Source organism: Melanostigma gelatinosum (assembly GCF_949748355.1).
Source record: "Melanostigma gelatinosum genome assembly, chromosome: 13".
Taxonomy (NCBI): Eukaryota; Metazoa; Chordata; class Actinopteri; order Perciformes; family Zoarcidae; genus Melanostigma; species Melanostigma gelatinosum.
The window spans coordinates 19,126,488-19,154,438 of record NC_136646.1 but is presented as its reverse complement, the minus strand read 5'-3'; the positions used below and the strand labels follow the sequence as shown (position 1 = coordinate 19,154,438).

The 27,951-nt window shown below is 43.0% G+C and overlaps 1 protein-coding gene across 1 annotated transcript in view; it reads left to right on the top strand.

Moving 5' to 3' along the window:
- The window catches only part of cacna1ia (calcium voltage-gated channel subunit alpha1 Ia), a gene marked incomplete at both ends in the record, with an annotated part of 94,892 nt that extends 82,565 nt beyond the window's left edge, over positions 1-12,327 (top strand). The window contains 6 exons of the mRNA XM_079281056.1: positions 281-724; positions 3,823-3,972; positions 7,934-8,071; positions 10,105-10,321; positions 11,026-11,273; positions 11,596-12,327. Coding sequence (XP_079137182.1) covers positions 281-724; positions 3,823-3,972; positions 7,934-8,071; positions 10,105-10,321; positions 11,026-11,273; positions 11,596-12,327 — 1,929 coding nt within the window. The remainder of the gene's footprint in view (positions 1-280; positions 725-3,822; positions 3,973-7,933; positions 8,072-10,104; positions 10,322-11,025; positions 11,274-11,595) is intronic.
- Positions 12,328-27,951: the final 15,624 nt, after the last annotated feature.

Sequence of the window (27,951 nt, the reverse complement as noted above, 5' to 3'; positions counted from 1 at the left end):
GCATTTTTTGCCGCTATCAGTAGTCAAGATAAGGATGTTTTGTTGTTGCCTAAGCAAAGTTAAATGTAAGTAATTCTAAGTTGTTGCAGGGCTGCTGTATTCAATTTGTTTGAAATATATCGTTTTGTTCACTTTCCGGTATCTTCACAGAGCTTTATCCAGAAACATTTGTACTCATTTTAGCTGATCTGTTTTGTCTCTTGGACCGCCCCCTGTTCTCCGTCTGCTGACCCAGCACTGTCCTGACCTTTTCCCTCATCCTCTTCCTTTACGACACCAGGACACATTGCGGGAGTGCCCACCGGACAACGCCGGTGATGTGGACTATGCCTGCAACCCTAGCCTTCAGTTTATCTCGCCCATGTACTTTGTCTCCTTCGTGCTCACCGCCCAGTTCGTGCTCATCAATGTGGTGGTGGCCGTGCTGATGAAGCACCTGGACGACTCCAACAAGGAGGCCCAAGAGGAGGCGGAGATGGATGCAGAAATTGAGCTGGAGCTGGCCCAGGGCACCCTCTGTTGCATGGGCGCCCCCAGCTGCGGGGGTGGGAGGGTGGATAAAGGACTGGTTGCTGCTGGACCTGGAGGCACAGCAGGGGGACATGACAGAGGATATGCAGAGAGGGGAGAAGGAGTGAGGAGGATGCTTCATTCAGCAGGCAGTGCACACTCAGGAGCGTACAACTCCCGTGACTCCAGCCGAACACTGTACTCACCAGCACAAGTGAGTGTGTATATTTATGTGTGTGTGTGTGTGTGTGAGAGTGTGTGATAAGGTGTTAGTATTCTTATGTTTGTTAACTGATTTCGTATATGTGTGGGTATGCAAATAGGGATGCGTCAAGCCGATTACAATATATATAGTAAGGAGTTATGGAAAGCGTAATGCAGTCCTGATTGACTTAATGCGTGCAAACAATTATAACATATATAAATTGCTGTAATAATTGCGTGATAATTTAAAGTAAGCAAGCACGTAAAACATAACACAGACATCTCTACGTTTGAGGATTCATTTCTGTTTCTCTGTCTGGCTGCGTGTCCGTTTGCTTCTCTTAACACAGTATCAATCAATTAGTTCATGCAGAGAAAATAACATATTTCATTCACAAACTGGAGGAATACAAAAGGGTAAACAATATGGCAGTGATTTCTGTACAGTGTTTGAATGGTGCTGACATGGGAGAGTGGGAATCATTGTTCCGTTTCCTATTGTGAAATGAACTGACGGAAATGAACTGACGGCCGTCATTTAACTAATCTCTTTGTGTCATTCGTTTGAACTTTTGTTCATTTTCCTTTGCACATTTTGTGAGAAGGAAGGGCTGAGGAAGGTTAAATATCTACACAAAGTGAGGGAATAAAAAGAAAAGGGAGCTGGAAGGAAAGAGGGAAAGAGACACGAAGCTGTGTCTTAATTGCAACATTGTACAAGTGCAGTTGTGTTAAGAAATCAGTTGTTGTGAATGCGAAAGCATTAGGCTGGAATTAAAGGCATTTACAAAATTTCAAGTAAACTACTTAAGTGATATTCGGCAGATAAAAGTCAAGGCTAGGCCGTATATTTCAATTCTAAGTATGTTGTTGTTTGTGTTTCACTGTAGTCATAGCGAGGAGAGATGAACAACTATTACGACTTTCTCAATGGAGTTTACATTTCAGCTTTACTCACCTTTCAGTGCTCACATTGAGACTGCAAGAGTTTGCAGACACTCATGCACCGGTTACATTGGTGAGATGATCATTTCACATCAGTGTGTGAGAGTAAAGACACTTAATGCAGAACAGGGAGAACACACTGGCATCATCCTCCCCCTCTCTCTGTCTCTCTCTCTCTCTATCTCATTCTCAGTCTCTCAAGTGATGCAATAAGGGATCTGGTAGACCGATGCAATTTATTCAGAGCACAGGTTCTAGGGTTGGTGTGTGTGTGGGCGTGTGTAAAATAGTTCCTGTGAACCAAAACATTGTGACATTTTCTCCCGTGGTGCTTTATTTCGTGAATCTCCACATATCGTCATAATGTTATGCGTAGCTACGCCAACAAATACAAATCATTTTCCTTGGGACGCTAGATTTAGAAACATAAATATTGGTTTGAAGTCAAATTTCTTTCGTTATTCAAACTTTGAGTGTATACTCAAAGAGTGCAGATAGATTGGATGAGTCTTGGTGATATATGGAGAATTCAAGAGCTCCAGAAAGATGGCAGCTACAACTAGTATATTCTATAATGTGCCATAATACACACTGAAAAAGTCATTTTCGACTGTATGGTGAAACACTGGCAATATATTGCACGGGGACTAGAGGCGACACTGTAGGAAGTCGACACACAGAGGGAGAGAGGAAGAGGGAATAAGAGAGGAGTGATAACAGCTGAGCCAGTGACAGTCAGATAGACGCAGTAATTAATTTCAGCTCTCTCTCTCTCTCTCAACTTCCACTCCCAGTAGACGGGCCCCATTGTTGCCCACTAATACAGTTATTAATGGAGGCCACCACAGTCAATCAAACATTTATTTTATATCAAGTTCTCCACCTCATGGATTATCCTGGGACTGTCTGTTTGAGAGAGAAAAATGTTTGTTTCTTTGACGCATGCGTGTATTAAAAGAGCTGGATATGGCAGAGTCAGCCTGACTGACGATTTGTCTTCGTGCCAAAATGCGGCACTGAAACACAGTTTCATAAACCACCATGATTTCTGTATATTTATAGTGCGAGGCGTACAGTAACCTATCTCTTGAATCCGTAGCCCCCTCATTTTCAAAACACGAGCCGTGAGTGATTGTAATATAACAGTTTGAGTCAGAGACGTGTGTTTGCGTAAGGTATCTAAGTATAGTCCGATAAGCGTTGTTGTAGCAATATGTCATGAAAATAGGCTTGTGTGGGGATTGAAGAGGAGTGACCTTGTTTCGCAGTACCTTTCGGGATATATCTGCTTATATAATACAGTTATGCTGGCTGTTGTGAATGTGCTACAGTCAGGCACAATGCAGCTAATTCATTGTGAAATGCAGTGACCTGCCAAGAAACACAGAAATCATTTTTTAAGTAGTTTCCTTTTTTTTTTCCTGCCAGATTGGTTTTGCGAGAAACCAATCTGGCAGATGAGATTCAAGCAAGGAAGGATAATTTAAGTCACATAAAAAGCCCTGACTGATTCAGTCTAAATTGCTTTAAACCTAATAATACCCAGAGCACAAAGCAAATGCTTAAATCTTAAATTGTTTCAACAAGGTATTGAACAGCCTAATTGAGGTGATATATCATCAGCACCGCTCTCAGTGCTCAAGGCTTTGATTGTAAAATGGTGTGTTACTTGGCTAATGAAGGTTTGGAGTCATATCATTGAGGAGCCTTTCATCAAAAGCGAGCCGTGTTTAGCCCTAAAGGCTAAGCAAGTATGAGAGGGCGATTTGTTCTCGTTTATTTGTCCATTATCTCTGACACAGAGAACGTGTTTGAGATGCTTTTCTTTTACTTTTATGGAATCATTTTTAGAAATAAAGGCTGAGGTAATGTGAGATCTACATGGGTTTGGGTGAATATGCACATGTGTGACTGTGTACAAATGTGTGTGAGTACATTCAGCATAAAAGCATACCTGCGTGTGCACACTGACATTTTTATAACCCTCACTATGGTGTATGCATTTCCCTGCGTGTTCTTTGTCCTCGCATGTCCGCATGTGCACATGTTTGCACCTGCGTGCAATACTGGTCTGCTGGCCTGCGTCTCGTGTGTGTGTCTTTGTGTTTGTGCGTGTGCGCGTGTGTGTGTTTGTGTGTGTGTGTCTGTGTGAATGTGTTCCAGGAGAGCCAATGGCTGGACAGCGTCTCTCTTCTGATCAAGGATACACTGGAAGGGGAGATGCTGATGATCGACAACCTCTCCGGTTCTGTCTTCCACCACTATTCTTCTCCTCCACCCATCTGCAGAGATTGCAAGGGCCATCCACAAGAGGTACCACCATGAATACACATGAATGAATATATATATATATATATATATATATATATATATATATATATATATATATACGCAGCACAAACAAACACTCATACACCTCATGAGGGCAATAGCTCAAGATATTAAATGCATCCTTGTGTTTTAAATTCGAGAAACAGAAACAGAACCAAAGGCATCCATATTTTTGGATAAACATCTGGATCTATTTATGACAATACCACTTTAGTATTGGCACATTAGGAACCATGTTGCTAGACAGGGACACTTTTATGACCATGTTTATCAATGTTATTTAAAAAAAATCAGCCCAGCAACGAATCTAGGCACATTTCAGGCGAACATTACAGTACCCCTCGCTGTTGCTGAGACTCTTTGGCTTGACAGCTGTGTTCAGTCAGTGAGTGAGTGAGGGAGAGAGAGAGAGAGAGAGAGAGAGAGAGAGAGAGAGAGAGAGAGAGAGAGCAGCACATTCAGTGGACCACTCAGCAGTCAGACTGAAATATAAACTGATTGTATGGTGTGGAAGTATACATAGTGTATTTGAAAAAGGCCATGGTTTAGTTGCTGTGTTCAGTCAGGGCATCTTACCAACAGGCTTACTCAGTCTTGTTTCATTATCTTGTTTTTTAACCAGCTCAGCTTTGAAGCTCTGAAATATAAATGTAAATGTTAAGATTTTGTGGACACAAATAATTAAAGATAAGTAACATTTACCATTCTTGATTTATAAAATGCTTTTACTCCTTTGCATGAAATTAGGACCAAAAGATAAATTATTCTGAGAAGTCTGGGTCCGTTAGGAGTGAGTTCTTGTTTTGAGATGCTTGGTAAACATGGCCCCAGGGGTTGGATGAAAATACTTGAGGGACATATTCAAATAAACTCACACTGGATGCAAGCACCAAATAGTTGTGAACGTAGAAATAAGACTAAACGACACATACCTTCTTTAGCACACATACCGTATGTATACACATCGAGAAAAATATACAGAAAACAGTATAAGCAAACATACAGGATACACACACATGCACACACAAGGGGTTTCAGTGCCCAGTGTGTTGTGAGGAAAAACACATTTTTGCCGACATCAACTGTGTTACAAAAACTTACCAAACTATTGCTATGCAAAACCAATGAATAGTAAAACTCAGTAGTCCTGAAACCCTGAACACACACACACACACACACACACACACACAACCATGATGTCCGGGAGCGGATTATGTGCATGCACATTGGCAACAGGGATGCACACGTGAACATGCATTTGCATGTACTTTCATGGACATAAACAAACACAGGGCTTCATTCATCGCACAAAGCAGTTTGTTGTTGAAGTGCATGCTTTATAAAGCGCGTCAGCGACTGTATGCGCTATTGTGATGCAGTATATGAACATGGAATTTCAGCCCTTTATTAAACACAAGATCATTTCCATATGTGCAGAAATGTGGATTAATGAGACCCGTTGCATGCGTACACACATGCAACCATTCCTGATATGCATGCCGATATGCACGCAGTAACACTGTCCTTGACTTGTGCTTGTATTTTGGGGTATTTTGTAAGCAGGAGATCCTGCATTAAACACACTCGCAAACATACTGTCCTCTGGCAGTGTTCTCCATCAGAATGACAAAGTGCAGCGGGTCAGCTCAGAAGAAGCAATAACTGGGCTCCACACCTCCTCACCTGTCAGTCCTGCTTTCTGCCTGTCTGCAGATGTCAAACCATCAATCTTCCCTCGCTCTTTTACATGCTTCTTCCTCCCATCAGTCCCTCTGCTCCTCTGGCTATCCCTCTATCTGTCTCTGATTTACTGTATCTGACCCTGTACTGATGTCATTCATTTCCCAATGTCCTTTAACCATCAGACTTGCATATTGTTTGTTTGTATGTGAGAGAGAGCTAGTGTGGGTGTGTGCCATTTTCAGACAGATGAGTCTTTCACTGCTTCTGTACAATGACGTTGTGTTTAAGGGGACAGGAAGGAGCAGCGGGACACCCGGGTGCAGTGTGTGTGACAGTTATTCATCAAGTGACTGCCTAATAAGAGACTGACTGCAGTCGAGTCTGCAGGGAACTGTTGAATAGAGTAGCGAAGGCCTTTGACGTTGATGCAGTTGCTTGCATAAACAGGCACTTTTCAAGTCATTTCTCTGACTCTATTTTAAGAGATTCTGCATCAGAGGTGCAGCATCTCACCATTGTGCATTTGATAGAAAACAAAAATGTATACATTGATGCAACTACGACACAAACATTGAAATACTTAGCGAATCATTTGAATCACCTGTGTAGCAACATTTCTTTTGTGGCTCGTGAAAAAGCCCGTGTGTCTGTGTGTTGTAAATTATCATCTTGATTGCTGGTGCACTTGTTTCCTATGTTTTACATGAATTATTGCTTACCATGTCCACATGCCATGTGGTCATGAGATTTCAGTCATGCTTATTTTCTCGTTTTATTTCATTGCCTCCCTGCGGTGCTGAATGAAACAATGCTTTGCCTCTTCGCTCTCAGGCTGCGGTGGACACTTTCAATTAGTTGTTGCCGGAGTCCCCTTACCGAGGAAGCACATGTGTAGCAAGTCCTCCTGTACCCGTTATGCCTTTTCCGTTGTACCTGGAGGCTCATAAACAGAAAGGAATACAGAGAGAGAAGGCTGTCGTTTCCATTACCTGCTGATGACTGTACCAACCGATGACTCACATGGACCCTTTTCAAGCTATTTACGACCCAATTCTGAGGGACGGAGCAAATCAGCAGATATGGTGCTGTCACAGTAGCATTAGGGAGAGCCGGTATACTGAGACAAAGCAGAAAAACTGCAAAGCGCTCCTTTAAATTAACGAGTTTCAATGCTATGCGTCTGCTTTGCTTCCTTGCCTCATCCCACCGTACCTCTTTTTCTCTCTCTCTCTCCCTCTCTCTCTTCCTCCCTCCTTGCAATGGTAATTTACTGCTACATATTGGCTGTGAATCATTCTCTATGATCCTCTTTGTCTTTCTCATAGGGGTACGTGTTAATATATATCGCTAACAGGCCTCACTCCATTGGATTTCACTGGGCCCTTTTTAAGTACCCTTCTTAATGCTTCTCTCTGGCTATTTATTGCTCCGTCTGGTTAAAGAAACACTGCTTGAGCTCATCATAAAACCCCCAAGAACCCTGAAATTCCACTCCAACTCACTGTTTGCAGTATGTTTTGAAATTGTGTTGCCATGGGAAAGGTAGAGAAGAGTGTCAGCCGAGAAGCTCGAGCTCTCAGGAGGCTGATGCAGCGATAATTTAAAACCAATTCAGCAGTCATTATGAGCTGTGTTACCCGATGAAACATACTCAGTTTGAAAACATACTCAGTTGGCTATAAGGGCAGAATTATGAGGTTCTGGTGCAGCTACACCACCACTCTTGATGCAGGTACTGCAGGTGTTTACCAAAACACATACATGCATACACCGGCTGTAACGCACTGCTTGGATATATGCCTCTGGCCCTCTCATTCAGCCTCTCTTTTCACATGTTTTTCTTCAATTAATGATGACAATGCAATGTTGTTACTTCTTGAAATCCCTCACCCTGTTCTCTTTACAGACAGGTGCCACAGCTTTTTGGCCACCTTGAAATTGTCAACATTTGGTGAAGCGTATCGAAACTTGCGGGAGGTTTTACTTATCTTGTTTGTGCAGCTCACATCGGCCTAAAAGAGATACTGTATGAACAAAGGAGTCACGAGAGACATCTTCAAAACATGGTTGCTGATCCTTTAGAAATGTAATATCTATGTACACAAAGATGTAAGATACTGGTTGTTGTGAACCCTAGAATAAATCATGCAATATATTATGCACTAATAAATGAATTACGGGACGTCTGAACGGTTTTGTTGTTCCTATTCACGATCCCTTCCTGTTTTACGACATGAATAACGGAGGTACGTTTTTGCAGCAGATCAGGCTGGCGGAGATAGAGCAGGCATCGCTGAAATCAGAGCAACTGTCAGACAAGTCCTCATCCCCCGCTCTGCCAGATGACCTCAGCCTGGACGAACATACTGCCTACCTGCTGCTGGCGCGAGAGGGCAAGGTGGGTATGAGCAGAGTGGTGAGATGGGAAGATTAGAATAGACACTTCTGAGGCTTCTCTTTAAAGCCAGCGAAATATAGAATACAATATGCAGTACTGATATACACATGCCCTTATCCCTATGACTCATTTTCTGTGAGGCCAAAATGAAAAACAGTGTGAGGAAATTGAAATGTTTTTCTACAAAGATAATACCAATAACGAAAGAGGATCTGAGCTTTGATCAGTGGTAATACTCTGCAATTTGCAAAGATGTTCTTGTTTTGCGTCACCCAGTATTCGCTCCATATATATATGCTCAGATAAAAATCCTAATAAAACGGTGATCATCCCAGTAATAACTTTCATGTACTGAATAATGAATGTGAGACGGAGAGCTTGGGAGTGAGCACTTGCTTTATTGTCAGCACCACGGCCATTTAGTTGGGCTGTATACCTGCCTGTCAAATGTACGCACAACGTTGAGGCCAATTAAATCGTCATGCCAGTATAACTTTTTTTGTGTAAAAAAAAAATAAGCTTTTGAGAAAGAAAAAGATTCAGTCAACAATATAACACCCATTGCACCATCAATTCACAGTGGTTAACTTCTATGCCCACTATTTTGATACCGGCACGCTGTCGCAATCCCCCAAGAGGATGAGCACAAACAATGGCAGAAGTTCTCAGATAATTGTTTTATACTCGTTTCAACACAAAACAAATAGCAATTATAAACTCTGTTTCATAGGCTGTCTCGTGAATTACAGGTACAACCCTTAGGCTCCAACGAATCCTTTATCTCTCTCTCTGTGTATCAGTGGAAACTATCTTGTCTTTGAAGAATCCACAGTCTCTTCTCATGAATAAAACTAGGCTCTTCCTAGTTGCTGTCCTGTGTGGCTCTCACACCTCCCTCTCCCGCACCCACTCTCTCCCATTTCGACTTTATCTTTCATGCTTGTCCTTTCTCAGTGCGACCCCTCTGGTAATTGCACACCTTCTCTGCACCTCCCTCCAGCCCCTCTATCCCCATCCCTTATCGTCCGTCCTTCCTAGATATCCTCCACTGTAATGGGGTAATGCTTCTTAGTTCTGGATAGCCAGAGAAGCCTGCTATCACCAAGCTAGCTGTGAAACAGTGCTCATTAGAGGAGGGGGGAAAGGAAAGGCAGAAGGCGAGAAAGGATCGAAGGTTAAGGATTTCATTTTTCTAACACTGTTTTCTAAATAAAAGTGTCTGTGTGTGTCTATGTGTGTTGCATTAAGCATGTTTGGCAAGGCTGTTTTAAGTTTGTTTGGGTGTGGGTGGCTGCCTGTTTGAAAGGGGGCTGTTCAGGGGGCAGGACTGAATCACTCAGAGATACAGTAATACACGATTGGAAGCACAAAAGCGTACACACGCACATGCACAAACACACTTCAGTGATTCTGCAGTCCCTACATGATGGTAATTAAAACGTACGAGGTGAGTGCTTACAAAGCGGAACTCCCGCCTTAATCTACCTCCTGCTTCCCGCTTCCAGCTGTTGCAGCCATCAGACAAACTGACACGTTTATAACCAAACATTTATTGTTACAATATCTAACATTAACATGACAATAACGGGCTCTTTTAGCTCATAACCAGTCCTCGCCCTTTCACTCGCACTTGAATGAAAAGCCCGAGGGATGACGTGAAACAGAGGCCATGTTTGATATCTGCAGGATGCCAGAGGGGCTGTTTTTTGCTGTACTCATTTTCTATCAGGCTTGGTCCAGGAATTGTTACTTAACAAAATATAATGCTAATCCTAAACCTAAATTGTCCTTTGCAGAAGAAATACGGTAAGAGCTTATGTCTTGCTGTGGTTTTAAGCTTTTTTTCCGCACACCAGTCAAACCATTTCTCAGCACATAAATTATCTCTGTTTTTATTTTGAACCTTTCCCAACATGCTTGATTTATCTTCTATTTCAAATTGAAAAAGAAAAACACTTACTTGATTAACCTTGTCCTGGAGATTAATTGGAAAATACATTCTCGTCAATGTCAGATCATCTGTTCTCTTCCAGGGAAGGTGCAGCAGTGACTCCCGCAGCTCAGAAGAGGCTGAAGGTGGAGGAAGTCATGCAGGAGGCCACCAGACTCGGACCGTGGTGCAGAGCCAGGTGCAGGGGTTGGGCCAGCCCTGCCGGGCCCTCAGCACTGGCTTTGAGGTGGAGACTGCACTGCAGGAAATGGAAATGCAAACACACCAACCACATATGTGCTCGCCTCACTTTAGCCCTGGTGAGTACAACCAGATAAAGTAAATCCACTGGGCTACCACCAATATATTCAAATATGTATTTGTACCACTAGTTCATTTCTGATTTCATGTATTGCTGTTTTTCTGGCTTACATGCCAAATAAGATGGTGGGTAGAATTGACTGTAGCACAGGAAAGACATAATATGTACTAGAAATAATCGGGTTTTGTTAAACAAAAGCAAAGTTTTTGCTTCCAAGATGTAAATCAAAGAGAACATATTGTAAAATTATATTCACAGAAAGAGGATTAAAGGAGGAACTACATATGTTCCAGAAATGTACCTCTCAAACTTGAGGAAGTGAGCATACAGAGGGCACTTGAATAGCTTGATATGATATGCATCACATCTGTGTAGATCTGCAGATCGTGCAGGGTATTACCATAATTCCTTTTTTTTTCTTCATTTTTAAACCAAATGGCATCACAAAGCATATACTCGGACATTAAAACATCAACATATTGAAGCAGGTGGTCCTTTTACCCAACGCCCTGCAGAGCATCAACTCACGACGTCCACCTGCAAGGGTTGTGCTTAGCTTGCTGACTTACTAGCTATTAATATACAATATTTAGATGAAAAAAAATCCTTCTCATTCATGTAAGGGATATTCACAAGAAAGCTGTAGACAGCCCATGCATTGACACCAGGATGAAAATGGAAAGAGTGTATTTCCTCTTCAAGGTGGCGTTTCCAGCAGCAGCAGTGAGGAAAGAAACAGAGGAGGAGGAGGAAGAGGAGGAGGAGGGGCCAGTGGCATTTCTCCTCTCTTCCATCTGCCTGCAGAGTTCTTCCACCCTGCAGGAGCAGCCATCCCAGCACCTCCCCGCAGTAGGAGCCTACGGTTGTCAAGGGGCCTTAGACTGACCTCCCCAGACTCCTGGGCTTCGCTCCGCTCCCCAGGAGCCCATAGCAAGATGCTCTGTACACAGGTAGGGGGAGAGGAGGCGAGGGGCAGAACAACAGATGAATAGGTTATTGGACAGAGATAGTTGTGAGGTTTTAGTGTGGAAGAGGCTTCAGCATTGATTGAAGAAGTCATTAGATTGATGTAAACGATGAAGCACGAAAAGAGAATTATTTTTTGTGCTTATCTGGGTGAGAAATGGCCTGAAGTTTGGTCACTGACAGCAGATGATGAATTATTCTGAAAACTGGTTTTTAACCAGCATTTAAATATATAACATGATGTTCCACTCTGAATGTAAAGAGTTGGATTCATGTGCTTTGTTTTTTTCTTCCTTCTGTCTTCAGTATCCGTCCCACAGTGACTCATCCCTTGCTACAGGCAGCTCTGAGGGCAGCCTCCAGAACACCCTGGAAGAGGGACTGAGCTTCAGCGTCTCTTCACCACAGAACTTGGATTCGCCTTTGCCGACAGCTCCCTTACCACTCGTGTACCCGCTCCCGTTGCTTGAAGACAGCAGTGCCATTTCCTCCCCAGTCCAGACCCTGAGACCAAGGCCGAGCCCCTCATCAGCCCTCACCCTCCAGGCCACCAGGGGCCACCAGCGTAGCCAGAGCAGTGGCCGCGGTAGCACCAGCCCGGGCTACGGCCGTGAAGACTCAATCGACCCTTCAGACGAGGACCTGGGCATAGGTATCGGATCATCGATTGGTGGTTGTGGCTCCAGCCAAGCGGGCAACAGTGAACATTTGTCAGAGACACTGAGCAGCTTGTCGCTGACATCGCTGCTGTCGCCCAGCTCCCTGGTGTACCCAGGAGGGGGGGTGAAGAAGTGCAACAGCACAGGCAGCCTGGACCAAGGGGGGATGCTGCTGTCGTCCCGGGGCAGGGAGGGACGCAGGGAGATTCTGGGCTTGGAGCTTATGGACCCCCAAGGCTTCTTGGCCAACCCCTGGACGGGGGTATTAGTTGATACAAGAAGAGGAGAAGGACGAGTTGAAATAGGAGATGGCGAGCAAGGGTTCAAAGGGAAGAGCTCAAGCCAAACAACAGTAGGGCCTTGTCGGAAAAACAGATGAAACCTACTGTTCACTCTTTCTTTGTCTCTCCATTCCTTGGATTTAAACCCATAGCTGTCCCTCTCACTCTCTCTGCTTCCATCAGTGAGAGAGAGGCTCGATGACACATGATGTCCCGTATTCCAAAACCAAACCCTCATCTTGCCCCCTCAACCCCTTTCTATACATTTGTGACAAGCCCATGTCCTATTTCGTGCTACCTAGGGGAGTGGTCTTGGTTATAGACTACTGGTGAGGATGTGGCCTGCAGAGTTATGGCCGTATACCCTCTTGGAGGCTGTACCTGTAAGGGTGGACATGGAAGGTTTTGCTCACAATTGGAAGACCGGGAGACCCATTCATATCAGGGAGTCAAGAGGAGCAAAGACAAAAGAGCTTAAACCTAAAGACACAAGAAAGAGTCTTGTTGTTGCTCTATTCTAGTTTCCTTTATCCGGTGTCGGCTTGGGTTCACTGAGGTTAAAAATGCAAAAATAGAAGTACCCAAAACTGAAATAGCCCTTCATGCAAACAAAGACTGTTTCGATCCGTTTATGTCTCAGAGGCAGTGCAGCAAGTAAGTGGGAGGAGGCTCGTAAAATGGCAGAATATATTAAGGCGGAAGGAAGGCTGGGAAAGGAGAAGGCAGGTCATTTGTTTGGCTGGGAAAGCAGAAAGCGGATCTAATGTCCATCTGTTCTGGCAGACGGAGACAACAAGTCCTATTCACTCCTGGCACAGGACCTTCTGCTGAGTTCAGAGTAAAACGCAAGGTGGAGGAGAGTTCAAGAGTGTGTGTGCTCATAGTCTGTGTGAGAGCACTGCCTCGGGTATCAAAAGGCATGAATTAAATCATTCTCATCACTTCACTATACCTCTGTATTTTTTTTGAAACAGAAGATAGGTATCGACTGATCAAAGCTGTGTGCCTCTGTCAACTTAGTCTTGAGTGGCAGTGAAAAATTAAAAGAAATTGACAGATTACGGAGGTATAACCGTGCATGGAGTGATTCGTGAAATTGGTTATTTTTCTTTCTATCTCCAGCATCTCTCACTCTCTCAAACATGACGAAGATGAGTATGAAAGAGAGCTTGGTTGGATGGAGCTTTACAAACCCCATCAGAAGAAATAATGTGTGCATGGGGCAGCCTTGTGTGCACCAAATAAAATGGTTCACAGCTACTTAATAAAGTGAGACTTCAAGCACACTCCTTTTGACACCCCTTCCTCTCACCATGCTTAAGGATTTGTGACGAATGGACAAACCCACAAGAGTTGCGCGGGACCTTGACTGCATGATGGAATTTTTTTATCTATATACAGAACTGTATCAAGATGTCAATGTTGGGTGATAACCATGTGATTTCTATTCCACTATTTTTGTAGAAAAGAGAATAGGCACGTGCAAGTGTTGCCGTTACTTTCCCCATTTCACCCATACGATCTCTTTGACTTGTTGTCTAGGACTTTTTGTCTGCCAGTGGCTTCCAGTTTTATAACATTTTTTAAGGTGTGGACGGTGTATAAAACAACGAAGCAAAAAATTTCAAACTTACTTTGTGCGCTGAAGTGATTGTTCCCTCCAGCACATTTCTCTTTGGGAACACCGGTTCCTCATGGATTTTCTTTTTTCTATTTCTTTTCAAATGTTGGACTCCCAGGGGACAACCAGAGATGGGAACAGCCATATTCACTCAGCACATGAGGATCATTCTAGCTCACAGACATTCCTGGCTGTACACAGGGAACTTTGTTTGCTTTTAGCCTCCTATGCTAAAAAAAAACAAACATGAATAGCGTAAACCATCTCTATGAAAGCTTTAATTTGAGAGTTACACCACAACATATCGATTATGGGCACATTAGTGTGTCTTAAGCATGGTTCTGGGATTGCAATACAGTATGCCTTTTCTTGAAATGACACATTAATGCACTCATCCTTTCCTTCACACAGACACTATGTTGTAGCAACCCTTTCTCACACCATAGTTTGACATCAACAGCTGATACTGTAACAATGAACAAAACGTTGCATCTTTTAATGCAAGCTAATTTTGGCTTCTGCCGCTTGATTGATCACTCCATCCAAAAAGGAGGTGTTCATCTTTAAGCCTGATTTCTAGAGGTAGACTGTTGTATTCCTTGTGTTTTAAACATTACCTTCGGTTTTTTTTTTCTTCTCAAAAACAATGAGGTGATGTGAGAAAAATGGAGGGTTTTACCTTTTTTTTTATCATGCAAAATCACTTTGATGACTATGTTTTACCACATGGTGTTGGGTATTAATGAGTGATAGTAAAGACAGTTGTGTGAGTGTATGCTTGTGTGTGTGTGTGTGTGTGTGTGTGTGTGTGTGTTTATGACTTCAGGTGAAGTGATTGCCTTTTCCTGAAGTGTCCTGTTTGTCAGTGAGGATACCTTCAGATTAAAGGTTGAAGAGGGAAAACATGGAGCAACCAAGGGCTGTTTTAGCTTCAAAGATATATCCTCCTATATCCTAAATCCTTGTGTCAAGTGAATATGACATCAAAGGTTAAAGCCTGACTACGCAGCAATAAATGTTCAATGTGTATGCCCTGAGTAAATGATGTCAATGTGATTTTTATCTTCTCAGAATACCACAGTATTCATTACTGTCTGGTTTTGCTTCTACTTGTCTGAACTTACCACCAATCAGATAGCACCTCTGCCCTCTCGGAAACCAATCAGTAGAGAGATGGGCTGCAATTGGACAACATGAACAAGTGAGGTTATTGAACTCAGGTCGGGGGGTAAAAACCACTGGTAAATTTTTAAAGATAGCTGTAAAGGTGTGCTCAGACTGAACCCAGAGTCAATTTTCACCTCGCTTTATCTGCACAAATTAGACTGCTGGAGTGTTTATATGCTACAAACAGCCAATGCACCCACAGTCCAGATGTTAGCTATAACAACCAACCAGCTGCTTGTGAGCAGTCTGCTTTTGTACAGTACATGTGTGCTACACCTCTGAATCAGACCAATTTAGTTGTTTTCCTCCAGACTCTTTTTCCCCCTCTTGTCTCTGTATGTTCACAAAGCGGAGTACAACAGCTCGGGACAAACACACATTCTTTGCTGAAGTTATAACACTTTCACTCGGTGTGGACGCAATTTTGCTTGAATTCACGCTGCTCTGAGTAAACCTGTGTCCTTCTCTACATTGAAGTAGTATGCAATCACGCCGCCTCTAAAATGAGCTTTGCCCTCAGTCTGAACACACCTTAAGAGTGTACAATTCACATGTGAACATATCTTTGTATTTTGATCTGCATGTGTGCATTGCTGCCAGTGACCATGATTATATCATTAGTATGCATTTCATAAAATTGTACAAAGTTAAAGGGAATGCCCCAGTGTTTTTTGACTGCTGCTATGAAACCACTAAAAAAGAATCAGACCGAGCCACAACAAAAATACATTTCTTCCAACACATTATTCAGATAGTTATAATTATGTTTTAATGCCATTTCTCTTAATACTTGTTATTTACATTTAAATAATGATCTGACATGAGAGAAGGGGTTGAGTCAAAACGGTCTAGAGCAGGGAAAAGAAAGCCAGTGATAGGACAGGGACAAAAGCAGGACGTGTACAGAGATGACGTAGACAGCTGGATGGTGTAAAGCCAACAGACAGTGTGAGAGACTGAGGTAGTGAGGCTGGAGGAGCAGGAGACTTCTCCAGACAGCTTGTCATCGGCAGCCTTGCCCAGCAGAGCCGTCAGTGCGAGAGAGAGCACATTAGGCATGCACGCTGAACTCCGAGGTGTTGTTTACCTCACAGCCCCAACCAGCCAGCCGTCCACCTCATCTAACCTCTCAAAACCAGCTCTCCCTGCAGGCCTCCTGTCCTTCAAATGTCACTGCAGGAGGGTGGAGGTGAGCGGTAAGCGTGCATGCGTCTCTGAGACTGTGAGTGCTCTTGAGTGTGAGTTGATGCGGGCCCAAACAAGTAGGTTTTAGTGAATATATGTCATTGCTTCAGTTTTCTCCAAGGTCTAAGAAGTGGCCTGTCATCTCAAATTTTTTGATTTGCCTTCTGTCACCTGAAGAAAACAAGTGACCTCTTGCAACATAAAAGGTCAGTTTGCTGATTTGGTCGATTTCCTCCCAAGGCAACAACACACAAAGTGCCCGGAGACATCAAGGCCCCTTTGGTCCACGATCATTTTTTCACCTCTAAACATTTATAGTGCTTCTGTACCGGCTTCTTTTCAAAGACGAACATAATTCTAATCTCTTTGTTTGAGATATTAGGTCAAAAGGTAGAAATACTGTGGTGCCACCCCAAAGTTTTGTCTAACTCTGATAAACAAGGAACAAGCAGCTGTGTCTCATTAATGTGTTTGTCTCCGGGCTCAAGAGGGAGGAACTGGAAACTTCTGACAGCATCCAACTTGTTTTCACAGAGGTGTTGCTTTTTTTCTTCCCGGGGGAAGTACGAAGCTTTTTATTCATAAAGTGCATCAATTAGGGGTTTTTAGTGCTCTGTCACCTAATGAGTGTCTTTGATGTGTTTAGAGGTGACACTTTTCCCTCACTCTATCTCTTTCTTCCTGTTTATATGATCACATCAGTCAGCAAAACCTGAACCCACACCTGAGTCTGTCCTGATGCACACATCTATCAAGGTAGTGTACGGAAACCAGCTCCTGTTGGCCGTCAAGGCTAAATGCCCTGGGACATTGATTGTATCACAGACTCCCGAAAGCGAGACCGATAAAAGGTTGTGAAGGATGAATGAGGTGCGACTGAAATGAGCTGACTGTAGAAGATCAGAGATATGTAGACATGTTAATGCACCCACCCATCTTCTCTCTGTGTTCTCCACTCTCACATGCAGAAACTAGTGAGTCTGCAAAGGAGTTAGCTTGTCTGAGGATCCCCCTGCCCTCTCTCTCTCTCTCTCTCTCTCTCTCTCTCTCTCTCTCTCTCTCTCTCTCTCTCTCTCTCTCTCTCTGTTCTCCGTGTTGCTTCCGCTTTACCTCTGCAACATAAAGCCATTAGCGGAGTAAGAGAAGCTGTGACAGCTGAAACTGTGAGATTGGGAGCAGTGCTGACACTGCTGGTTTCAGCCTTGCTGCGCTTTCATCGCGAGGGACGATTGACTGGTTTTCTCAACACCTGGCCTACTGTTTAATAAGATAATAGTAAAAAAAAATACAGCAACAGTGCTGAGCGACTGGTTTACGCTTTGAAAGATATTCGAAGGGAGCTCGGTTCAGTCGTATGCCGGGCTGTGTTTCTTCAAACAGACAGATTTGAAATCCCAGTTCAAGCTGTCGCATCTTTGCCTTGTCTGAATTCAGAACTCAGCAATTTCCCTTAACATGAAAACTATTTTGAAAACTGGCAAAACTCCCTCGGCATTTCAGTGGAATCCGCTTATTACATTCATTACATTGCTGAATTGTACGTATGATTGAGAGCATCAGGAAGAAATAAACCTTGCCGACCTCTATTTGACCTGCAAGACAGAAAAAAAGAAAAGGAAGCGTTAACAGGTGTTTTTATGGAAACAATGTACCAAATGACAATGAAAAATACAATGATGAGTTGTCTTATGCAACTTGCAAGCTGAATTTGTAATAAAGTGCAAAACAAAGTTTATCGTTTGTCCTCCAAATTGGGTAGCCTCCAGAGCAACAAAGGCAGCACTGGAGTCATGTCACTGTGACTTTAATAGCTGTAAATCAAGCCGATTCGCTTTGGAAGAATATTGTCATTGCGGCTAGTCAAGCCTTATAACTATGAAACTCAAGATTCAGCCTTATAGTTTCAAGGCAGAATCAAGGTCCCCTGCTGCATCTGCTGTCTTCACGTCTGGCGATTCAAATGTGCATTCTTTGGATGTAAGAAATTTAGACTGTGAGGTGAAACTAGTATATTATCGTACATAGTAAGTATAGTATCTTAGTGGTGCTATTTTTCTGTGTATGTTTTTCGAGCTTGTGTGCTGCAAGTGTGCATGAGTACCTCTGTGGCTTTCTCCTTTAAAGTGTGTGTGCGTGTGTGTGTGTGCGCGTGTGTGTGTACAGAGTCTATTTCTGTGTTTCTGTGTTAAGCCGTTTAGACAGCCACCTCCCTCCCCAGGTTCATGTGAGGAGAGTTCCTACGAGTTCCTACTTATCACCGCAATTAGGCGCTCTGCTGAGCGTGTAGGCCCACACTGGGAAAGCATTTCTCCTCCAATGGAGAGCCTGTCTGCCCTGTCTACCTAAGAGCCTGCTGTGTGTGTGTGTGTGTGTTCACACAGACTCTCCCATCTTTGCTGAAAATGGTGTTTTAAGCACCCATTTTGTTGCAGCCTGGATCAAGAAAGCCACCAAGGCGTCCTTTGTAGCACATGTTGTCCTTTGTCCTTGCTGTGTCTGCGTCTGTACTCATACACAGTGACAATATCGCCGTCAGACAGACCTGGCTTAGAGGGCAAAAGAAAGAGAGAAGCAACACTGCAGACAAAAGACTACAAGAAACGGGTGGAAAGATGAATGAGGGTGAAACAAAATGGAGAATGTACAGAAGAAAAGTGCCAACTAATTTACGAACGCATCAGTGAGACGAGTAATGAAAAGCAGAGTGTGTCACATTGCTACTGTAAACACAGATGGCGGATGAAACATTTTCCACATTTAGCTCTTGAACATATGTTGTAGATCCACAGGAGGCCAGGAAGTGAAACCGAGGCCAGCACTAGGAGCACAGGATGTATCCATAGTGAAATTACACACTGCACCGTCTGCATTTAAAAAGACAGTGACAGTTAAGGTAGAGGGTAAAGGGAAAATATTGGCATTGCATGTTTCTGCAAACCACAGTTAAGTTGAATGTGGAAATTTTTGCCTTCTTATGGAGCGAGTGACAGAACATTGTTGAAAGTTATGTGGTATGAAAGTCCGCAACGGGTGGGTGGAAGGTGTGGTGGATGGGTCCAACAAACAGAGGACTCTCATCCAGGAGTTCATGTTCATGTCTTGTGTGAAACCAAAAATAAACCTTGACTTTACACTCGGTACGTAACGTTTTACCCAATGTTTTACAACGCAACTTTTTTTATGTATCGTTGTCACGCTTCTTATTACTTAGAAAGTCTGCTCATGGTAGCTGTTTATTTACGCTAGTTACGTTGTTGACTGTTACATTACTTTGGTGCGTTATTATTTTAACATGTATTTATTTTATGTTATTATTTTAACATAAACCATGATGTGTTTTTTAACCTTAACTAAATAGTTTTGTGTCGTTGTGTGTTTCTGCAAACGTGATACGAGGCTGATATGAAACGTGTTAACAAAAAAAAGGTTTCGGTTCCGAAACGTTGACATTCGACGTTTTGCGTGGTTTGCAGAAACGTACAATGCCAACATTTGTTTCTGGAGATTGGGTCGTTACACTGGAAGTGAGTAAGGAAGGGATGATAACAGCAAACAAAACCTGTTTCTGTGCTTATATGACCGATTGATTAATGTTTTAAGACAGGCTTGAAAAATGGTGAACCTGTCCTGTCATATTTCACTGGTTTTGACAAATGACATGCATGCTTGCTTGTGTGTTATTTAGTCGTACTGGTGTGAGCAAAGGGGGTAATTGCATTCAAATGAGTGGCTGTAACACTTTTGATGTCTGGGGCTTTGATGCTGCTGTGGAGGGAAGGGAGACGAGGTGGGGGCAGATACTAACAGGCAGAAAGAGAGAGGGGGAAGAGGACAGAGCAGATGCCGGGATGCTTCGAGGAGATGAATTTATGAAATGATTGGTCTGGAAGAAGGAAGATCAATGATGGAGATTTTAACATGAGCCCAGAGGGGTTCTTTTTTTATTTTGGTGTTTTCCGGTAATGGTCACATTGTTAGCTTATTTTTACAACACCACAGTATATACTAATGAGAGTGGCTGAACCACACCTGCTATCATTGAGCTCATTTGCCTATTTGTGTGCATGATGTATAAACATGGCTGTGGTTTCCACTTTTCAAACATTCTGACCTGATGAAGATCCAAGTAGAATCGAAACGTAGTCAATGACAAAACAATGTTGTGGCATTGAGACAGTGTAACGGCATAAATTGACTACTTATTGAAGTGGTTCGAGGACAACATTATGGGTGTATTCGAGACACTGCAGTAATCAAAGGAAGGAACACAGATTGATAGAAGTAGATCAAAAAGATCTTACCTCACTTTCATATTTGTGTACTTGGCTCCATACACGGATAACCAAACAGACCTCAGTGTGATCAGAAGCACGTCAATGAGGCTATATTTGTTTTGCTGGACGTAGATGGGAATACGTCAGTAAGGAGCTGGCATACATTACAGAGAACAAGAGACAAGTAAAGAGACCTCTTGTCTCACTCACTCACTCAGTCTCTCTCTCCTCTCTGTCTATCTTTCTGTCTGTCTCCCTCTCCCTCTCTGTGGCTCTCTCTATCATACAGTCATTCAGGTCTTAGATATTTTTAGAGGACTTTTCCCCTCTCACCGCCATTTCAAATTAAAAGCCCCACAGAATGGATTCCAACTGGAATGCTTATGATGAAGTCTCTCATTTTAGTGTCAAACATTATGATTCTGTCTCCTCTCCCCCTCTCTCCCCCACCCAGTCCCACCCCTTTCAAAATAAAAGCCCCACAAATACAAGATTCAATCCAAGAGTATGAATCTAAAATGCAGAAAAGAGAGTAGCGCTATCTCAATTGAACCTGAATGACACTACCGGTAACATTGCCGTGTGTATATGTTGCGATTTCTTCGGGCAGTAGAAGCCACACTGTCAAACTTTCTTTCAGAATTTTCGAGTTAAATATTACGATGAAGGCTTCACACTACAATCTGAAGTTACAGAAGAGCTGAAAATGAAAAGAGTGTTAAATTAAAGTGTACAAGTAACAGCAAACGACACTACTGTTTTGTTAACTTTCATGTAAGTCCAAATACAATCAGCAGGACACTGCAGGGAAACTGACAGTCTGTTATGTTACAAACACTGAAGCGCATTCACACACATTCATTTTCTTAATGATCTTAACAGGCTTACATTTATGATTGCATCGGAGATACACTCAAAACATTTGAGGCTTAAGACCTGGCAACATGATCTTGCCACGCTGCTGGTCGACGCAGGAAATATCATCTGACTCGTGCACGCAGTGTATGATGGTCACAGGAATGCATGGCCGCTGCAACCAGAGTCCTTTCAGTACCCTCGACGTGCGTGAAGTTAATAATAATAATGCATTTTATTTGAACGCACTTTTCATTTTTTTTAAATCTCAGAGTGCCACAGAGCCAGTACATAGTAAAAACACAGTAAAAAGCATCGTTAAAACATAGTTAAAAAATTAACGATAATAAAAACCAGTGAATGTACAGATCAATGCTGCTCGCAGCTTTAATTGTTGTATTTATTTTTCTATTAAAATGTGTACACTGCACTCTGGTGCTGCCTTGTATGCATGTGTGGTTACAAGTGGTTGCTTGTAAGTGGGTTGGGTGTAGTTATGCATGATACATTGATAATACATTTAAAAAAAACATTCTTTCAGTTATGCATTGATTCATTTCCTGTTGCAATGGTAATAAAACAAGGCAATACAACCATTGTATTCTCTAAATCTCTCTCACAGTGAAACACACAGAGCATGTGGTGTACCTTGAAAATACATGCTTTGTTACTACTGGTAATATCGGCGTGTACATATATTGTGACGTCTTCGGGCAGTAGCAGCCACACTGTCAAAATGTTCTAGTTTATTGTAGATGTTGATGGATTTAACTAATAAAGCAAATCAGACTTCTGTGATGAACAATTCGACAGTCACAGATTTGCGTTGCCAAACAATAAAGCCCACTTGACTCCAATTTAAATGCATTACACTCCAAATAAAATCCAATTTGACCTTCCAAATTGGCTTATTCTTATTTAAGCTTGGCACATTGGGTGGAATGTGGACAGGTATTTCATTAGCCGCATGGTCTCCAGTGACACCGCAGGCTGATTTCTTTGGTTTATTAGTTTTACAAAAGCTGGAAATGTGTCGCATGACCCTGTTCTGCTCTCTCGGGGGCCATGTACTGTATTTTGTTGCAGATCTCTTGTTTTTGTCTTCCCTGTTTTGTAGCAGATGTTCTCTCTCCCGCACATATGGTATGCAGTCATCCACAACAAGAGTACAGTAGATGTCCACTCGCCCTTTTGTCACTCTGTATGCTCAGGAAAGGATTTTGGGAATGAGTTTTGGTACGTACGTGTTTGTGTACTTTGCCCGAGCAACACTTTGCATCCGTATGTTGTTTGAAGTTTTGAATGTCATGCAAACATGAGTCAGTAGTAGAAACATATGGTAGCAGTATTACGTATTCAAATAGGAGTGTGTGTTTCATCAAACATCAAGCGGGAGCTGGTGGAGCTCGAGGTAAGCTTAAACCCAATGTAAACAAAAGGTTATCTGGATGTGTAAAATGCGTATATGAATGTATAAATATGTGTGTGCTTGTGTGTGGCGCTGTAGAGTGAACCTGCCCCTCGTTTTAAGGTGAGAGTCAGGTGATGTCAGTCCGCACTGTAATTTCCATTTCAGTGCACATCAGTGCAAATGTCAGTACTCATTGACTTCATTCCCAAGAATACACACACACACACACACACACACGCACACACACATAAAAGCACACATACATAAAAGCACACACTATGGACACAAATACTCCTAATTTACATACACTGAATACCTCGATAGCACCGCTGTTTACATGTGTGAAAAAAACACTTCCATTATGATTTCCCTCTTATGTTTGTCATTGTGTCCATGCCACATGTTTGGGAGATAATCTGAAAATGAATGATTCATTTTCTCATCTGCTACTTTCTGAGATATGTTTTTTGCGTCTAATCTCTCCAGCATCTCCTCCACGCTCCCCTGCCCTTCTGTGTGTCTCTCTCCTTCGCGCTCATCCTTTACATCAGTGCTGTGGTTCGCAGAGTAAATCCGCCGAGCGGAGGTCGCCCTTGCTCAGTGCCCGGCATCACCTGTAATATCCTCGCTGGGGATGAGCGTGGTACTGATTTGCATGATGACACAGCATCCGCAAGACAGCCAGCGCTTCATTACTCACTCACACACACACACACACACACACACACACACACATACCGAATGATTGCAGGGAAAGTAAGTGAAGCCCCACACACACACACACACACACAAATGCAGGCGTAAAAACACCTACACTGAGACACACAAGCGCACACAGATACTGTACATCAGAGTAATGCCATCTGACACTGCTTGCAGCTGAGCAGTGAGCACACATATACATGCATTGTCTCACTAGGTTTGGAAGCTCGTGTTTAAGGATGCTTAAATATCCAGGTATTTCAAAGGCTAACGCTTTGAGCCACATCCACCAATTAGCATAAGAGCCTTGCACGTTAAACCTTGCCTGTCAATGACTTGCCTGTATAATCTCACTGCTGGCGAGCATAGCATGCATTGCTGCTGGCCACAGAGCATCAGTGGACAGGTACATGACTGATCTCTGTACAAGGAGAGAGGGACGATCAATACGGAGCTGTTGAAGCCCTGGATCGGTTAGAGGCCAAAGGATTCACAAGGCAGAGGCCGCCGCCCAACACCCTCCCAGTGCTTCACGGTGTGAGAGCAGTGCATTAAAGCTTATACAATGTGAGTGTGTGTGTCACAGAGAGAGACGAAGTGAGCTTTGCTGTGGCATCTGCAGAGAAATATGCCTGAATGTCCCCTCCCTCCTGTCATAAGAGAGTAAGAGCATGTGTGCATTTTACTCTCTCGAAGGTGCCAGGACACCCACCTTTGTGAGCACAGCATGGATCAATAACTGCTGAGCAAATTTATTGCACAGCCGGCACCTTTAGCTGGGAGACTTGTGCTCTGCCAGGAATTACAGGTTTGTGGGAGATTTACACCTTTAGGTTAGTGCTAAACACGCCTGTGCCGTTGTAAAGGACGAGAGCAGTAAAGGCAGTGCAGTTCCACTAGACTTGGATTAATATGGCTTAACCTGTTCATTCCAGTGAGGGTAAAGTATTCTGTGTGATTTGAGTGCATTGTGGGGCGCACAAACGTGTTTATATATTCCCTCCGTCACATGTACACCTGTGTGTTTATATGTCGGCATATCGTGTTGGAGCCCCTGCCTTCCATGAACGCACACTAGTTCTTTGAAATCACCACGGCCCAGACTGCGTTTCACAGGGCCTCTATTCAAGCAGCTGTTCCGCTTTGAAGCCCAACACGAGGCTTTTATCTTGTTATCCTGTTGTATTCCCCCGCGCGATACGTTGCAACGTCCCGAGGGGTACAACAAATACCCAGGGCCCTCCCTCTCATCCATAACACACAGCCGACAATGACGGCAGGAGAGGGGGGGGAAGAAGAAAAGGGTGTTTTATGTTTGAACGATTTATGTAATGACGAGCCTAACTAATCAGATGCATAATTCATGGCACGGAAAAGTGTGGTGTGAAAGAGAAAGGGTGGGTGGGTGGGTAAAGGAGGAGACGAGACGGCACCATCAGCATTTTCCTGGCGAGGTGAATACTGGAGTGTGTGCTTGTGTGTGGCAAACATGCTGTGTGTGTGTGTGTGTGTGTGTGCTTGACCAACAGAAATGCCATTATGGGCAAAGGGTGAGTTTGACTAATGACATGAAAAATATTTGTCAAGAGCTTTACTTTGACCTTATATGACAAAAGACTTACACGGCAAACACAGTGAGGCGCAGACCAGGGCGTCTCCAGGGCGTCTTGGACTCTAAGGTGTCGAAGGCTCCGCTTATATGCAATCCAATGATCGGTCCCGCGACATTTCGCCATAGAGGTCAGGTATATACAAAACAACATCATCAACCTTTGTGACCACTAATACAGACCATTCATTCACAGAATATTCTCTTGCAAAATACAGTCTTTCATCTTCATCAAAAGGTTAAATATCCATTTTTCAATACAAGGCAAAAATACTGTGTTCTTCCAACCTGACTGATTTCAAAGTCAATATGTGCTTGAGCATCTTAACACATGCGTTCATGAACTCATTTTTCAATTCTTATTAAAATAAATAAGTTATTTGACAACAAATTCAATAGAATCTAATAGAATAACTTCAAGTGTAATTCAAATTGAAGATGACCAACGTGTAATTCAAGTCTCCTGTAACCGATAGCTAATACAATCATAAATAACAACAATGAGCCTATTTAGGTCTGTAATATATAACAATGAGATCGATGTTGCTTCCATACCGAGGGAAAATAACAACAGCGGTTCAACACTGATGAACCTTGAGAACAAGAAGCACTTATGACCGACACAGATTTAAAAAGAGCATTATGGATCCCACTTGTAATGAGAAGCCTTCGGGTGCCACCGTCTGAGATCAATAACTAAATTTAGGGGACATCAAAGGCATTAATGACGCTGGAGCGCATCACAGGAGTCCACTTGTTTAGTATGCAGCTCAAATGAAGCAGATATGTGTTTGTTACCCGTGTTATCTTTGGCTTGACGTAACAAACAGGAGAGGCTTTCAGTGAAAACAGCAATCTTCTATAATGCTGCTCTTTTCGTTGTTTTACATTAGTCAGCCAGACTTTGGTGGTAATTGTCATTTGTTCTGCTCCAGCTCTCCTCCAGGTTTCTCTCCCTGCTGGCTGTGCAGGGAGACTCAAAGGCCGGTCTGTTAGCTCTGTATGCGGACTTATTTTCATTCCACCTGGTGCATATTTACTTCTGCCCCTCGTCAGTCTTTCTTTCTGACTCCTACGATGCTAATGAGTTAGCTGTTTATCTGAATTCCAGAATTTGAGTGATGTGATGCATCAAAAATGAGTCCATTTTCATTGTTTGCTCCAAAGTCCAGTCTCTCTGTAATTCACCTTCTAAAAAAAGAATGCAAGTCATCCTGCAGAGAACAAAGGTCTCCCTCCTGTTTTATCCTCTTCTCATTCTCTCCGTCCAACTGTTCCTTCTTGAGCTTTCAGAGGAGGAGACAGCACAGGCTTGTCCCCACTCCAACGCCCACAAAAGGGCTTTGATGCTCAGGTGGGTGGACTGCAGTGTCTCACTGACTGCCATCCTGGTTTCTGGCTCCGGGTGGCTCATCTACGCCCAGAACTGCATACACTGCAGGAAAAAAAAGAGGGAAAAGAAAAAGCCAGAACATAAAGGTAGAGACAGTCATAGAGAAAGACAGAACGAAAGCTGCTGGGCTGTTATTTGTTGATTCTGAGCCCATTCCTGTGGTGGAGCCATCTGCTGAGGGAGGCAGTGCAAACACTAAAGCAAGATTCTCTCTGGTTCCCTTATTACTGTTGAGAATTATGATCTTACAACGTGCCGGTGAAACTGCAGAATGTTTAACTGAACACAGACAGTCTAAACATGTCGAGACAACTAGAAATTCCTGGAAAATGTAATGCAGCACAATAGAGCAGCACTATGTTTGTGAATGTGATAATGCTCAACTGTTGTTGAGACTGTTAGAGAGGAGATGACTCACCTCTGGGGTGCTTTTAGAGGCTTAATTAGTGGTGCTGTTGTCCGGGACAGCATCACACTGACAGATGTGTTTTGTTCCCACATGGGGCAACACGGATAAACACTGCAGTCGCTCATGAAGCGTCTTCAGAACTGCTTCTTCAGAACTGCTTGTCACTTTATATGTGGAGGTGAAGGAAGGTCCTCCCTGGCCCTGGATTCTGTCTCTGGGGCCAGCTGTAGTGTGTACACACACTGTGTACACAGGAAACGGGCCTGGAAGTGATGATAGTCTTCCTTTAGCTGACTGATCTTTTCTTTTGAATGAAACTGGGGAATCCAAACTCCATACAGGATAATATAACTCACTATTTGAATATGACATTGATTGTTATTGATATAACACCCATGTAGGAACAAAGGATGCACAGTCGTGTGTGTGTGTGTGTGTGTGTGTTGCTTTCTTGGCAATTTGACCCAAAGCTTGAGTCTAGATTTTGCATGAAATGCCTTTTGATTCTTTAGAGAAGCATTACATTTTTCTGTGAAATGTTCTTTTCCGTCCATCATTCTCACATGAGCACTGATGACATTTGAATGACATGCTGTATTTGCGTAGCCTTATAGAAAGCCAGGCAGCTCACAAATTGTGTGTGAATACGTGTCAGTTCATTGTTTAGACACTAGTGTCAAAGTATTGAGTTGTTAACCTTAAAAATGAAGGAATTAGCGACACGATGACACACAATGAAGCCATTCATATGTTACTGTTTAGTCCGTGGATTGTCTGAAACCACAATCAACTGGTTGCAATGTGACACATTAGTGTCTGACTGCACAACATCGTGAAACACTACAGCCACCATTGGACTTAATGGGGAAACATGGTGCGATTGTGGGCGGAGTAGGTATTAAAGTATACATTAGGGCTCCAGACAAATAGGTTAATAGAGGTGCTAAAACTTACTGGGCCTAAAAGATTGAATTAGGATTAAGACTTTTGGCATACATAAAAAAGAGAAAGAAAAAAAACTCTATAAAACATACAATGCTGGAATTTGAGTATTTCTGCATCGCAAACATTCTGCCTGTGAGGACACTATCACCAC